We start from the raw sequence: 14,841 nt of genomic DNA, 5'->3' as shown, positions 1-14,841 counted from the left end.
TGTTCATAATCCCTATAAATAAGTACATAAATTATTTTTTCTTGTGTGCTACATGAAACGAAGCAGTAACATAGTTTTACATTATGGCAACTTCCAGGATCAGAGGCAATATTGTTTTGCTTATATGAGGATATCTTATATATCTTAGGCCCCATATAGACAGGCCAAAATAAAGCTGCTTTGGGTCCCTTTGGAGGTATACTGTTTAAATGATGCATGTATCCTAAGAGTCTGGAAGCTGCGCCAAAGCTGCACTCCAATCCTTAGGACTGGATTGTGGCTTTGGTGTGGCTTCTGGCCTCTTAGGATGCATGCATCATTTAAACAGCATACCTCCAAAGTGACCCGAAGCAGCTTTATTTTGGCCTGTCTGTATGGGGCCTTAGATCTCCAAAGCTGGTTCTTTTTGCTTCACATAGGCAGGAAATGTGGCCTCAGTTATCCTTTGCTTTAATGAAGTGTTTTCTTTCCTATTTAACACCTGGGTACAGCAGTGTCTTGTCAACAGCTTTCTTCCATCACCAGTTACCCAGCAGGAGTGAAATTAACTTAACATGTTAACATGTTTATTTTCCCTTAATTCTGCTCTTCAGAAACAGCTGCTAGGAGTAACATCTTGATGGCCATCCCAATCGCAACATTGACTATTGCCCAGCATTAGTGTAATCATGGTGCTTTAATAACCCCATTATCCCTCCAGCTAAAAGGGTCACAGTGACTCAAGGGAGGGTTTCTGTGAAGCAAATACAGATTGCTAATGTAATGAGATGGAAACTGCAAAGTGTTGCATCTATTTTCCCCTACAGTTAAAACTGGAAGACTTAATATGCTCAGCCAGCAGAAATTTGGGCCTGGACAAAGGTAGGGCTCTGACCAAATCTTATGTCACTGGGATCACTCAGAGGGTTATAAATATGAAAAGGTGAAGAGGCGGAAGTCACTCATTCCTTTTCATCTCTCTCCAAACATCAAACCTTTCCTCACCATTATCTTGGTCAGGTAAGTATGATTTCTCCAGTATTTCTTACTTTATGCAGTGTTGAAGACAGAGTTGGGTGCAGAATGTGCAAGTAATGTATTACCAAGTCAAAGTGTTACTTCTAATATGTTACTTTTTGAAGTTAAGGAGGGCACAACAGTGGTCTTTTTGTAAAATAACATAATGTTTGACAACATTGTTACTTTCTATGTAACAAGTAACACTTATTCATTATTTCAAAAGCAATGCTTGGGATGCTATTGGGTGAATTAGGCCATTTTTCATGTTTTTTTTAAAAATAATTAAACTAAAAATAAGAACTAACAAGAAGTAGTAAATTAATATAGAAGTAATGAATAGTGATTACTGGTTACTTCAAAAATGCAACACCAGATATGTTACTTTATAAAACTAGTGTTTTGTGCTTGGGTTGGATTTAAACTTCAGAAGTCAAAAATCGAAGCCCTGCTGAAGCGTTACGTTGATGGAGTGCTGTTGGGTATCCTTTTCAGGCTGGATCCACATATTCCAAAGTAGAATCACCAAACAGAACCCCAGTTATCTCACCACACAACTTGTTAAAATTTCCGAGATGACCGTCAGTTTATCCTAAGCCTGGAGGAGGCAAAGAAACACCTCAAAGATTTTTGAAAGAAGCAGCAGTTATAGCAATTATGAGTAACCTTTGGAGACAGCCAGGTTTTTCAAAATACATAGTTAACTGTTGGCTGCCAAATGGCATAACATGTTGGTACACATGTACAAGGTTCCTCTCTTCTGCCATTGGTTACAGAGAAGGAAAGGGAGAACTCTATGTCCTCACAGAACATCTCTGCCCTTAGCTGCCAATGGGAGTCCTTAGAAAAGCAGAACAGCCTAACAAGCTAAGTTTCATAGCCGAGTCTGGTATTCTGTTATTGCAGTGATTCCCAAACATTGACCCTCCAGGTGTTTTGGACTTCAGCTTCCAGAACTCCTGACTACTGACCAAGTTGGGTGGAGCTTCTGGGAGCTGAAGTCCAAAACATCTGGCAGACCAGAGTTAGGGAACACTGTGTTAATGCATAATTCAACCCTACACTTGTGTATGCATTTTTAAGTTGTTGTGGAAGTTGGTATTCCCTTCCTTCCCCCACAATGACCAAAGTGGCACACCTCCAGGACTCACCATGTTGCTCCAGTAGCCTTTCCATTGATAGTGGAGAGCAAAGGAGATCAGTGAAGCATCTGTCCCCATAGCCAGCTGCAGACAAATGACATCCAGGGTGACACTAAGAGGTACAGCGGGTATGGATTCCATTGAGTGATAGAGGGTGGCCTTTCAGGAAATGAGTGTTGGTGGTTATGGGAACACAGAGACCTGAGTCCTTATTCCCCCCCCCCCCAACACTTCTGCTCAACTCCTTCAGCCCCCTGAAGACATGGCTGACAGCAGTGGTGGGAACATGGAGGACTCAGTCCTCTACCCCTCTGCTGCTGCTGCTGCTTGTCCTGAAACCTTCTGAGGAAACGGATGGCAGTGGTGCTGGTAAAGTGGAGGACTCTGCCCGCCATCACCACCCCCACTGCTCCTACTCCTCTCTTTGGGACAATGAAGCCCCCTACCCCCACCTCCCGCCAAGGAGATGAATGCTGTTGGCAACAGGGACAGAGGCATCATTTTTAAAAAATACTTCCTCCACCATTTTATTGGGGGCATGTTTAAAAAATGATCTGCACTGGGTGTAAAGCATATCTGTTATGCCACCAACATCCTCTGCTGAGATCGCTGGATGACTCTAAAGGATCTTGGTGGAAGATGTGGTTGGTCTGTTTCTGCATATGAGAACATAACCAGATGCTTTCCCAATCCCCACTTCTCTCCACCAAACAGAGACAATGTGGTGTACTACTTTAGGCATTGGACTATGATTCTGGAGACCAGGGTTCAAATTCCCATTTGGCCATAGAAACTCACTGGGTGACCTTAGGCAAATCACACACATTCAGCCTCAAAGGGTGGCAACATCAATCCCCCTGAACAAATCATGCCAAGAAAACCCTGTGATAGGATCACCATAAACTGGAAGCAACCTGAAGGCACACAGCAACAACTGTTCTACACCAGCCCTGGAATGGTTGGTCGGATGGGTGTATTGTAGGGACATGATGAGTTCTTGGGTTGGTGATAGGAAAGATGTAAAAGAGTTCCACATGCTGAACCCTTACACTATGCATAGCCATGTAAGATCTTGGATTATGTGTTTATACACTATCCATAATGATTTGTAGATGTCTCACTTATCTGTCCATATATTGCAGGGGTGGGAAATGTATGGCCCTGAAGCTGCATGTGATCCCAGGCCCATATGTTGCATGCCCTAATCCACAGGGCCCTCCACAAAGCCCTAAAACCAGTGGATGATTCCAAACACTTTAAAACCAACCCCAAACATGGGAGTTGGAGTCTTTTACTCCTTTCTTACCAACTCAAATTGTGAGAAAATGTAACTGAATCAGCCCAAATAAGAATAAGAAATGATATAACATCACTTCAGGTTTTCTAGCAATGTGCTGATGCAGCTTGTCCAAGGCTGCACTGAGCTGAAAAGTGGCATCCCAACACTGTAGCATTTCAATAACAAATAAGGATCCTTTGATATCTGGGTGGCAGTAAATGTATGTTTTGTTTTCAACAATTCATAAGCCATACAGTGGTAGGCTATGAAAACCTCAGGTTTCTGCCACGTGTACAGTTGGAGCCATGTATATGCCAAGCATTGCATTGAAGTGTATATGCAAAATGTTGTATATATGTTTATGTGTAGCAGTTTTGAAAAATGGCATGGGGAGTTGTCTCCAATGTGCTAAACAAGATCAGAATCTAGTTGCCACTAGTGTTTTATCATTAAGTGTTTGATTTATTAAGGAGAAAAAAAAAGATAAGACCTGGGATAGTTCAACCTTAAGATATTTTTAATATTCAAATATGTCTAGCTGCTGCCTCTCCTTTGTAACATCCCCTTTCTCTATTCCACCATCTCTTTGAAGGTCTCATATATATCAGCATGACTCTCTGGATCAGTTCTCTGCCTCTCCTTGTTTTGATTGCTGTTTCAGCTCCTACCATTAGTCGTGCTATTCCCAATCAGCATCTATGTGGCTCTCATCTAGTGGAGGCCCTCTACCTGGTATGTGGAGAACGAGGCTTCTACTATTCTCCCAAAACACGACGGAACATCGAACAGCCCCTAGGTAATTTTCTGACTTCTTAAATAACACAGTTCCACTCTATCACTTCTGCACTGACCTCATATGTTTAGAGGTAGAGAATCTTGTTGGGGAGGGGGTTGATTCCAGTATTTATATAAACAATGGGACAGAAAATAATGGGCTTCCTCCCCAAGGAAACTATTTTAACATGATGGTAAGTACCATAGTACCTCCAAAATAAGGTAAGGAGTACCAAGATGTTCTTCAAATAACACTTGAGAACATTTGAAAATTAAATTTCTCCTTTGCCTACTTCTGTTTCCTAATTCATGATTATTTCACATGTAAAAATGACAGTTTGAAATGAGTGGAATGTCCATGGGATATATATTTATCTGAAAAAAGATGAAAAGTGGCCAACTGATCCCTCAGCAAGTGTGTAGCTTTGAGGTGTGGGGAAATGAGGACATTGCACTCAAATAAGAATTTTGCATCTTTAAATGAAAATTTCCATCAGTGCCCAAATTTCTTGCATTTCAGCAGTTTAACACTTCACTTGAGCATTTAGAAATAGAGTTTAGGCATCCAAAGGGAGAAAAGGCAGGGAGAGTTATGAAGAGAATGCAAACACAGCAGATGTAAGAGTTCTAGGTGTGGACAATGTTCAATGTCTTCGTCTCTGCAATACTAGAATTTGAGAACTGAAACATGGTGTGAGGTGTAGGATTATTAATGGGGAGGGGGCAATGTACTCATTTTGCATCCCAATAGCTGCACCCTTGTTATTCCCTGCCTGTTGGAAGATAGAGATGTATATCACACACCCTGTGCTTGGCTTCCTACATAAACTTGTTGTCTCACATGTGACAGAGGACATTGAAGTATAATTTATCTAGTTTCTGCATGTGGAACTGGGAGGAAGCACCTTCTTGTCCTGTACCCCAGGCAACAAAATGTTGTAAGCCATATCTGGGAGTGGCCTTGCTTCTGGTGGCAGGGTTCTTATCAATGTCCACTTGGAAATAACATGATTAGTTATCCAACTTAAAATATGGACATAAATTCAACTGCAATAGGAAGATCATTGAATCAGTTACTGAATGGCTTTCAGTAATGAAGAAAGTGAAATAGTTAAAGAGTTCCTGTACCTGGGATGTGAATCTTCAACTATTACATCCTTGCATGTAAGAATGGATATTAATCGGAGTAATTATAGTGTATATATGCCTATGAGAGAAAATGAATATTTATGTGTAGTATTCTCCTTTTATTCGAACACTGCGAAGTATGGCAGAGGAATTATTCTGCAGAGAAATACACTTTTGTAAAAAGTGAAAAAACTGTTTTTCAGCACAGAAAAAACATCCACATGTTTTTCTCTGCAGAATACAGTAGGCCCTTCGGATCTATTCCAGGGTCTTCTGCAGATAGGATAAAACATGGTTCACTGCATCCCATAATATTAAATGGTGGTGACTTGAACATGGACAAACTGAATTGAGTATATTCACATCAGTGACATTTAATTATCTTATTATTTGCAGTCACTTGAAATCAGAGCTCACAGTTCCAGAGGTCCCAATGTAATTCCTGTACAACACTTTAGAACATCATATACCAGGGGTAAATAGCACAAAACTCTCTGGTCTCCCCAAACATGGCAAAAATAATTATAAATAGTATTTCCATCTCTAGCCATCACTTACTATATAAATGTTCTACTGACCCAGGGAGGAAATCATTTTAGTTTAGCTTACAAGTGACATCTTTACACTTTTGAATGTTCTGTTGAAAGATCCAAAAACACCCTGCCTTTGAACCATGTCTGATACTGAAGATGCAGCAAATATCAGTGTACAATGCCATGTAGCAAATGTGATGTACAAAACTTAACTTAACCATCTTCAACAAGGCAAAAAGTTTCATTAGGCAGCTAGAAAGCCTGATGTCACATTCCACCAGGCAAGTCTCACTACAAATGAGGGCAAAGTTTTCAGCAGGGGAAAAGTCTATACAACATTTTCTCTTTCAAAATATGGTGAATAAAGGTAGGTTCTCTGATGCAGTCTGTGTTTATCTCAATTAATAGCATGTTTAGACTCAGAGGAAGAAAGAGTGAAGATAGGAGGAAGGAGCATCAACAATTCTAGATATGCGGATGACACTATATTACTAGCAGAAAACATCACAAACTTAGGGGGGATACAAATGGGGAGAAAGGAGCACCGAGACACCGCTGCTTTCTGCACCACATGGAGGCCACAGCAACCAAATGATGCAGCCTCTGGGAGCTCTAAAAAGAACCCGTTCCTGGCAAGTTCTTCTTAGGGCGCATGCGCAGTGCCATTGGTGCCCTTGCACACACTGATGATGTCCGCATGGCACAGCACCATTTGGACGCTGCATCGCACATACATCATCATGGCAGCCCCTGTGTGGATAGAGGTGAGCCATTATGGTGTGGTAGGGCTCGGGAACATGCGGACGCTCCGGTCTCCTGAGCCCTAAAATTGGCCCCAGGCCGGTGCTTCACACTAGTCTGTACTGGGCCTTGGAACAATTACAAAGAAGGTCAAAGATGAGAGTGCAAAGACAGGTGTAATGCTGAACATAAAGAAAACAAAAATAATAACTGTGGCAGAAATACACAAATTTAACCTAGACAATGAAGAAATCGAACTAGTTAATAAGTTCCTATACCTAGGATCAAACATCAATCAGAATGGCGACTGAAGCCAAGAAATAAGAAGACTATGAATGAGAGTGCAGCTGTGAAATATCTAGATGAGATCCCGAAGAGTAAAGACACACAACTGAGTACTAAAGTTGGAATTGTCCAAGCCATAGTATTCCCCATCACCATGTATGCATATGAGAGCTGGACAGTGAAAAAAGTGGATAGGGGAAAAAATCAATTCATTTGAGATGTGGTGCTGGAGAAGAGTGCTGAGGATACTTTAGACAGCCTAAAAGATAAACCAATGGGTCCTTGAACAGATCAAACCAGAATTCCCCCTGGAAGCCAAGAGTATGAAACTTGGGGGCGGGACAGACTGCCAAGAAATGACAGTCTGCCGGCGCCCATTTTTGCTCCTCAGGGACGGTGCAGCCCCTAAACGGCACGCCGCCACTATGAAGCAAAAAGAACCCACACTGGTGCTTTATCAGTGGTCAGGAAATTAACTAGATGTGTTATTTGATGAACTAGCATACTTTGTTGCTCCATGCTAACCCCTTTGTTTTGAACAGAACCCTTTCCTTTATGCCACAATCATATGGCATAATACCCATATGCCCACCCCTGCTGTAACTCAAGTTTTCCATTCTTAACTTCTGGGGGGAGGTGGGATATGTTCAGTGATACAATATATGTTTTGAATGTAAAAGATGCAAAACATCTCTATTTAAAGCAGGGCTGGGGGGTCAGTTTTCTTCTGCTGACCATACAGAGATCACATGGACAGTTAAAAATTAAAACCAACTAGAAGCCTTTGCTGGTTTTGTCTGGTTTGAAAAATTGGTACTTTTGGTTTGAAACAATGCAGAAGAAGGCTGCAATGTATTTCAAAATGGAATTACTAGTCTTGGAGTATTCCAGAAAAGGCAATTCACCTTTTGGGGGCGGGGGGGGGGGGGTTGGAAAAGAGCAGTTCAAAGGAGTAAAAAAAAAAAAAGCCAAAGGAGTCAAGGGCTTCTCTTTTCCCACTCCTGGATTCAAACATCTCAGAATTCAACAGTGCTATACATAAAGTCATCAGATTCTAGTCACCTGGTATCTATCAACCTATACTCACAAGAATTAATGTTCTACATTCAGTAGATGCTTTATATGTGCAACCATGAAATAGCAAAGAAAACGAGAAAAATAGTCTAATTTCCCACCTGACTATGTTTCCACAATAGGGCAGGGAGGCTTATCAAAACAGCACCCAAAATTACAGCACTGTGTGCCAAAGCAGATCTTTTTCCTTCACTTATTGTGTTTTTGTTTGCTTTAATACTACCACAGTGGTCTATATGTAACTTCAAGTCACCTGCTATTTTATGATGACTACATGGATTTAGAGTGGCAACTCCCAGAATCCTCCATGGAAATGCTGGATAGGGAATTCTGGAAGTTGTAGCCCAAAATATTACTTTTACCAAACTAATATCCACCTCTACTAAAACCACTTTCAAAGATGCATTAATTTGGTGTCTTCTATTTCTATGGTAGTGAACGGGCCTTTACAGAATGAGGTAGAAACACTGCCATTCCAACCACAGGAATTTCAGAAGATGAAAAGAGGAATTGTGCAGCAATGCTGTGAAAATACCTGCTCCCTCTATGAGCTGGAGAACTACTGCAACTAGAAGAGGAAAATGGATCTATGCAGGAGTGAATGGAGAAGAAAGCACTTTGCTATTGCACCTTCAAAGTAGCCAAATAAAAATCTACTTGTGTATCTACTTGACTTGATTCTGGAGTGATTGTATACATGAATATGGAGGGAGAGAACATGCAAAAGGTTTCCTGCGGTAAATGTTTCCCTTTATGAGCACTATATCTGTTTGTGTCCCTAAGAGTGAGGGGAGAGTCATGGGGTAGAGAAGGGCAAAGCAAAGAAATTACATACTTCTAGGAAAGAAAAGGCCACAAGTTTATTGAGTATAGTTCCTGTGCAATTTTGGCCCTGATTGGGAATGGCATCCCATTAATCAGTTGACCCATATATCAACCACTGACCCACTCAGCCCACCTGTTGGGGAAACGATGAGAATGGCTAAGAAGATGGGTTACACTGCAATGTGAACTGCTGGGTGATACCCCTTGCCTGCCGTTTGGAAATGAGTCTTTCTTTTAGAGAGCTCCTGAGCTGGGCCAATGCCCTTAAACCTCTCCAAGGCTCCTCAAGGACTCCAATATTTGGAATGGATAAGCCTACCCACTTCCATAATTGGATCCACCCCAATGGCCAAACACACCAACTCACTCAAATAAAGTTGTGGCAGTACCTGCATTAACATTCTTTTGGGAATAATGTCAGATTTTTCCATGGAAAAGGCAAAAATAAAAATAAAAATTCCCCACCCCAAATCTAAGGCTAAAATTTCCACTTCAGCCCCCTCAGCTACCAGCTGTCTATAGACATGGCCATGCCTGGAATTATTCAGAAGACAGGCCAACTCCATATAACAGGGAAGGGTGATTGGTGAAATCCCAAAAGAAATATGCCAAGGATCAGATGTGCCTGTCCCTTTATGCTCAAGCAACAGACCCGAGTGAAGTCTATGCTGAGCTTACCTACAAATGCACTTCATTGTCTGGACTGAATTAAGTAGTTCCCAGTGTGCTGTAAAGCCATGTGAGGTTTGGAAGAGGGAAGAGGTGGCCAGTTAAGGCACAGCTCTACTTCCTCCAGCTGTGTTCATATCCACAGGGAATGAAAGAGATCTCCAGTAAATGGGCACCAAAGGCATGTTAAATGGAACAAACAAACAAAAGTGTAACCCTTCTAGACTGTAAAAGTAAGGAATAGTGATTGTTTCTTTAAACTAGGGCATGATCAGGGATGTAGGAATGTCGCCTTCATCACCTACAAAATCTTCTATTATTCAGGATCTGAACCCACCAGTGAATATTGGATTCTCTTATCCAAATGAATAAGGAACCCTCTGCACCCAAGAAGCACATGAATGTCCAGATCAGGGCATCTGACAAGAATGTTTAGAGACAAAAAGCAGAGCACACTCATTCTCAGGAAAGAGAAAAGAAAGGAAAGGAAGAAGTATTTCTGGGAACGTGTGTTTTGCAAGGATATAAATAGAAGAAATTTCAATACAGTGGCTGTCTCTCTTGGTTTCCATAAACCATGATTTAAAAATTATTTGAAGAGACCTTTCAAAAAGCAATCAGGCTGAGGAGTGGGGGTTGGGAACAGGGATGACAAAACAAAACCTGGTGAAATGCAAGTAAGTGCTTTGTTTTAATATTTTCCAAGTTTAACCGACATATTTTCAATCATCTGTGCTAAAACTTGGCTATACTTAATGGATACTTGATCTTCTCTCATGTATATACACACAGTTGTGAACATTCCAGCCAGCTTTCTTCATCAAGTTTTACCATCATCAGTCCCATTGAAAATAATAGCTCCCCCCATATCACAAGAGGGTGCATTTGGAATCGGAGTCAAAATTATTTTAATTTCAGACAGATGTAATCTTTGCTAAAGCATACCCTAGATGTTATTATGCTATTTGTTAGCATTTTCCCTCACCAGCATACTGTCAGCTCCTCTGAAAACTACATGGAACAACATGTTCAAATATGGAAGCACTGTGCCTAACTGAATACAGTGGGAATAGCAGACTCTGCCCTTACCATAAGCAAAGACCTCACTACTTTGCAATTTCAAGATTCCCTGTTATTGATTATAGGAGGAGAGGTACTCATAAAAATACCCACAAACAATCTGAACATTTTGTGTGCACATTCCATCTCTCCTGACTATTTTTTCTGTTTACTTTTTGGTAGAGGGATATATCACTCAATCACTTTGGAACATATCGTTTGGATATGTTATGAAAGCCAAGGGATATTTTTCTGTTTTAAGGGATCCTTGCATGCTTTTGTGTTACGGGAATAGAAATCTAAAAAATGTGGCAACCTGTCATTTTTGTTGCATTTCTCAAAAATCCACCCGCAATCTTGTTCCATCTCATTTCCATCTTAGGTTAAAAGACCATTACACACATACACGTATTCACAAATGAACATTTGTGCATATTTCTATTCTTTTTTGGATGCATTTTTTCTAAAATATATTTTTGTATCTTTTTTCCATTGATTAAACAATGTCTTTGCGTTTAAAAAAAGTATATATTTTTAATTGATGTATTTTTCAAGTGATGTATTTTTCAAGTGACTTTGTCTTTGTGTACAGTTTTTCCTCCAAAACATGTTGCAATTCTCCAAAATGTACAATTTTTCAAGACAAGATGCTATCTGTTTTGTTTCCAGTTTTCAAAGGTGTGATATGGTTATTTCTACAGTGAAGCCAACAAATTTAATTTCTACTTCTTGTTGGGTGTTGCATACATCTTTCCTTTGATATGTACTGTTGTTCAGGGCCCCAGGAACTGTTTTTAAGCTGCATGTGTGTGCTTATTCAACACTGGCAGGTAAGCTGTTTGCAACATTTCATACTTGTGGGGGTTAGCAAATTACTTCTACCATCCATTATCATAAAATATGATGACTATTAGATAACACTCTTATGAGCACAATGTCTTCTTAGAAGTGCCCTCCATGTGTTCACTGTAGCTTACTCCCAAGTATGTATACTGAGGATAGATTGTGGGCTGCCTTTATTATTCCTGGAAGGCTCAGTGACAGTTGCAGTCTTAACATTTCAAAGTGCTTGATCATTTATTATCTGATTAATAATAAATTATCTGACTAATAATTCCTGAAGAGGCTCAGCTACACAGGAATCTTGGTATTCCAATTTTTTGCAAATCATTTCAGAGGACCTCACCCTTCCCATGCCTAGTCTTAGGGGGTCTTGAACCCATCCCCATTCTCTCTGCTCTGGAGTCCATACTATTATTCTTAAGGTGCAATTTTCCCTATACATTTTCCTCCCACCTCATGTATCTTGTCATTTTGCTACTGTCACAAGTATGCAACATCTGACAAATTTTAAGCTTCATTTCTTCCTCTTTCTAAAAGTAATTTTGTGCTTATGGAGACCCTAAGGCAGACCTAACATGGGTGTTTTTTGTTTGTTTTTTGGCATCATGGTGGCGCAGTGGTTAAATGTGGGAACTGCAGCCATTCACAGCCACAAGGTTGTAAATTCAATCCCAGGCAGGGGTTCAAGGTTCCCCTCAGCCTTGCATACTTCCATAGGTCACTAAAATGAGTACCCGGCTTGTTGGGGACAATTAACTGACTCGTAAACTGCTTACAGAGTGCTTAAGTGCACTGATAAATGGTATAGAAATGTATGTATGTTTCTTCAGAGGAGGTTTGCCATGGCCATCCTCTGAGGCTGAGATAATGTGACTTACTCAAGGTCACCCAGTGGGTCTACATGGCCAATCATTATCATCATTATCATCAACATCATCATCATTTATTTATAGAGTGCTGTGGGATTTGCACAGTGCTTTACATATTAGGAATAACTGGAGGCTGGTGAAAGAAAATTGCACTCCTGATGTCTACCTGTAACCCTTTAAAATAGGAGAGGGCAAAAGGCAGCCCTCTGGCAGCATTTACCACTCCCTTTGAATCCCAATTTCCCAAAAAGGGAAAGTAGATGAGAAGCAGGAGAAGGAGGTGGAGAGAGATTATAGAGAGGGAAGGTTAAGGAAAGACATTGTGATAGGAAGCAGAAGAAGGAAAAGAAGAAAAGAAGGGAAAGAGGAAGAGGTAGAGGAGGAAAGGAGAAGAGGAAAGGGAAGATAAGGGGGGACGAATCAATAATTGGAGGAGCATGAAAGTGTATTTTAAAGTATTTAAATATGATCAGAGACTTGTATAATCGTGATGTATTTTAATGTGCTGGTATTTTTGTTTTGTATATTTGTACGTTTGTACATTTTTGAATATTAATAAAATATGTATTAAAAAGTAACCTCCCTACTGCTTTGAACAAAACCTTTTTAGGATTGCTAAATTCTAGGACTCTTAATAAGAACCAGGAGAGATTCATGTTTCATTTACACCATGGGGGTCTAGCACTCAGGTGAAACCTTTCAAAGCCTTAGGTAACATTCCCAGTGACTATTCACATACATGTGGCTAATCTGCATGCTTACAAGTAATTAGAATTAGGGAGAAAGATATAACTAGCAGCTGCCCAGAACTTTGAGCTACATTCCTAGCATATTTAGAGCATTCAGATGCCACAGGGATGAGTATATTATTAATGCTAGGAAAGGAAAGTTTTAAAGTTGGCCTCACAATCACATAAAAATATGCAAGGCAGGTGCATTTTAATAACATTCTTGGAGCACTAAATACCTCCAAAGGAATACTTGCCATTCACACTGCTAATTTTAATCTAGAGAAGAAAACCATAAAGACTTCAACATTAGTATTTAAAGATCTGTGAACAAAAGAACACAGGGAGATACTCTCTGTTTCCCAAAATGGAGTTGTTGCAAAGACATCTGTGGCCCCATATAGACTGCCAAAATAAAGCTGCTTCGGGTCACTTTGGAGGTATGCTGTTTAAATGATGCATGCATCCTAAGAGTCTGGAAGCTACGCCAAAGTTGCACTCCAGTCCTGAGTGCGGCTTTGGCGTGGCTTCCAGACTCTTAGGATGCATGCATCATTTAAATATCCTACCTCCAAAGTGACCCGAAGCAGCTTTATTTTGGCCTGTCTGTATGGGGCCTAAGAGAATTTGAGGGGAAGTAACATATCCACATGTATGTGTCCAAACAAGGGAGTGACACATGCTGCAAAACAACTTCAAATGGCTTTTGAAATGGAAAAGATTTGGTTTTGATAGTGATCCTTCTTTCAAGAAAAGAGTTCACAACTATGAAACTAAACCAAACTTCTCTTGCACGTTTTTTTGAAAGTGCAAGGGAGAGAGGTCTCTAAGTTTTGGACATTTATGGAGATTATCATATTTCCTTTTTTGCCCGATCTGGGCATGGGATGGGATTGGGCCGGAATGGGGGGAAATGGGTGTTATCCCACATGAAAATACTGCTGCACTGCTGGCCAACCACCATCTGTCCCCGAGCCGGATGATTTTGAAGGACAGAAGGGTTCTGTACTACCAAAATTGGTGGGATAAGTATTGCTCAGGGATGGGTCGCCCAGCAGCGCAGCAGCAATTTGGTGTGAGATAAGACCCATTTCCCCCCTGTGCAGGCCAATTCTGTCCTGTGCCCAGATTGGACCAAAAATGTGCATGAAATAATCTCCTATGATAGCCGTTAATCACACGTGCCTGAACATCTCTCTGCATTGCAGTTTTGTTCCTTTGAACAAATTCTGCCTCTCGGGTGGTCAACATAATTGTTCAGAATGAAGCAGATGACCGAAACATGCTAATATTTCACCTTTCCAGACAGAAAAGTACATATTTTCACCCAGTGGAGAAGCAAGCTGTTTGGCTGTGACCTGACACTTGAGTCTGAATCTGTGGTTGTCACGACTCCACTCTGTCTGGAGAAGGTAAACAGAAACAGTTGGTGATACTCTCCTCACTGTGAAGAGAAATTTTAAAAATAAAATAATAATAAAATGGTGGTCTCCCTTTTGGTGCCAAAATTGTGGCAATGTTATTGACATCAGCCAGCTGGAGAGATCCTAGGGTGCAACAGGTGGGTCATAATACACTGTCTTCTACCTTTCCCAGAATACCCCACACACACACGCACCAAAAACAACAACAACAAAAAACCAGCCTCTACAGATTCACTCCATTAAATAGTAACAGTTTTTACCTTAGCCCTTGCCACTACCTGGGTCTGACCAGGGGCACTATTGAAAGATGGAGAGAACAAAGCTCAGAAGTCAGAAGTTACTTTTTGGATTAGAACTCCCTGAATCCCTGTGGGTTCTGAGCACTATAGCCAAAACCGTAATTTTCCTGAACTCTGGGAGGAAATTCCCCCTAATCCTGATTACAGACCATTTATGATTATGTATCAAGAAC

The 14,841-nt window shown here is 40.7% G+C and overlaps 1 protein-coding gene across 1 annotated transcript; it reads left to right on the top strand.

Moving 5' to 3' along the window:
* Window positions 1-874: 874 nt before the first annotated feature.
* INS (insulin) lies at window positions 875-8,524 on the top strand. Its single transcript, XM_089523442.1, has 3 exons — window positions 875-999; window positions 4,010-4,213; window positions 8,388-8,524. The coding sequence occupies exons 2-3, from the start codon at window positions 4,027-4,029 to the stop codon at window positions 8,522-8,524; spliced, it is 324 nt and encodes a 107-aa protein (XP_089379568.1). The 5' UTR covers window positions 875-999; window positions 4,010-4,026.
* Window positions 8,525-14,841: the final 6,317 nt, after the last annotated feature.

The sequence above is a fragment of the Sceloporus occidentalis genome, unplaced genomic scaffold (genome assembly GCF_023333645.1).
Source record: "Sceloporus occidentalis isolate IW3139 unplaced genomic scaffold, rSceOcc1.0.p SCAF_4, whole genome shotgun sequence".
In the NCBI taxonomy this organism is placed as follows: domain Eukaryota; kingdom Metazoa; phylum Chordata; class Lepidosauria; order Squamata; family Phrynosomatidae; genus Sceloporus; species Sceloporus occidentalis.
The sequence above is the reverse complement of the archived record's forward strand: the minus strand, read 5'-3'. Positions and strand labels throughout refer to the sequence as shown.

What these genes read in the sequence shown, in the direction of transcription:
- INS (XM_089523442.1), top strand. Translation starts at nt 4,027, where the DNA reads ATGACTCTCTGGATCAGTTCTCTGCCTCTCCTTGTTTTGATTGCTGTT. An exon ending in GAACATCGAACAGCCCCTAG is followed by an intron (nt 4,214 to 8,387) that starts GTAATTTTCTGA and finishes TTTCTATGGTAG; the next exon opens with TGAACGGGCCTTTACAGAAT.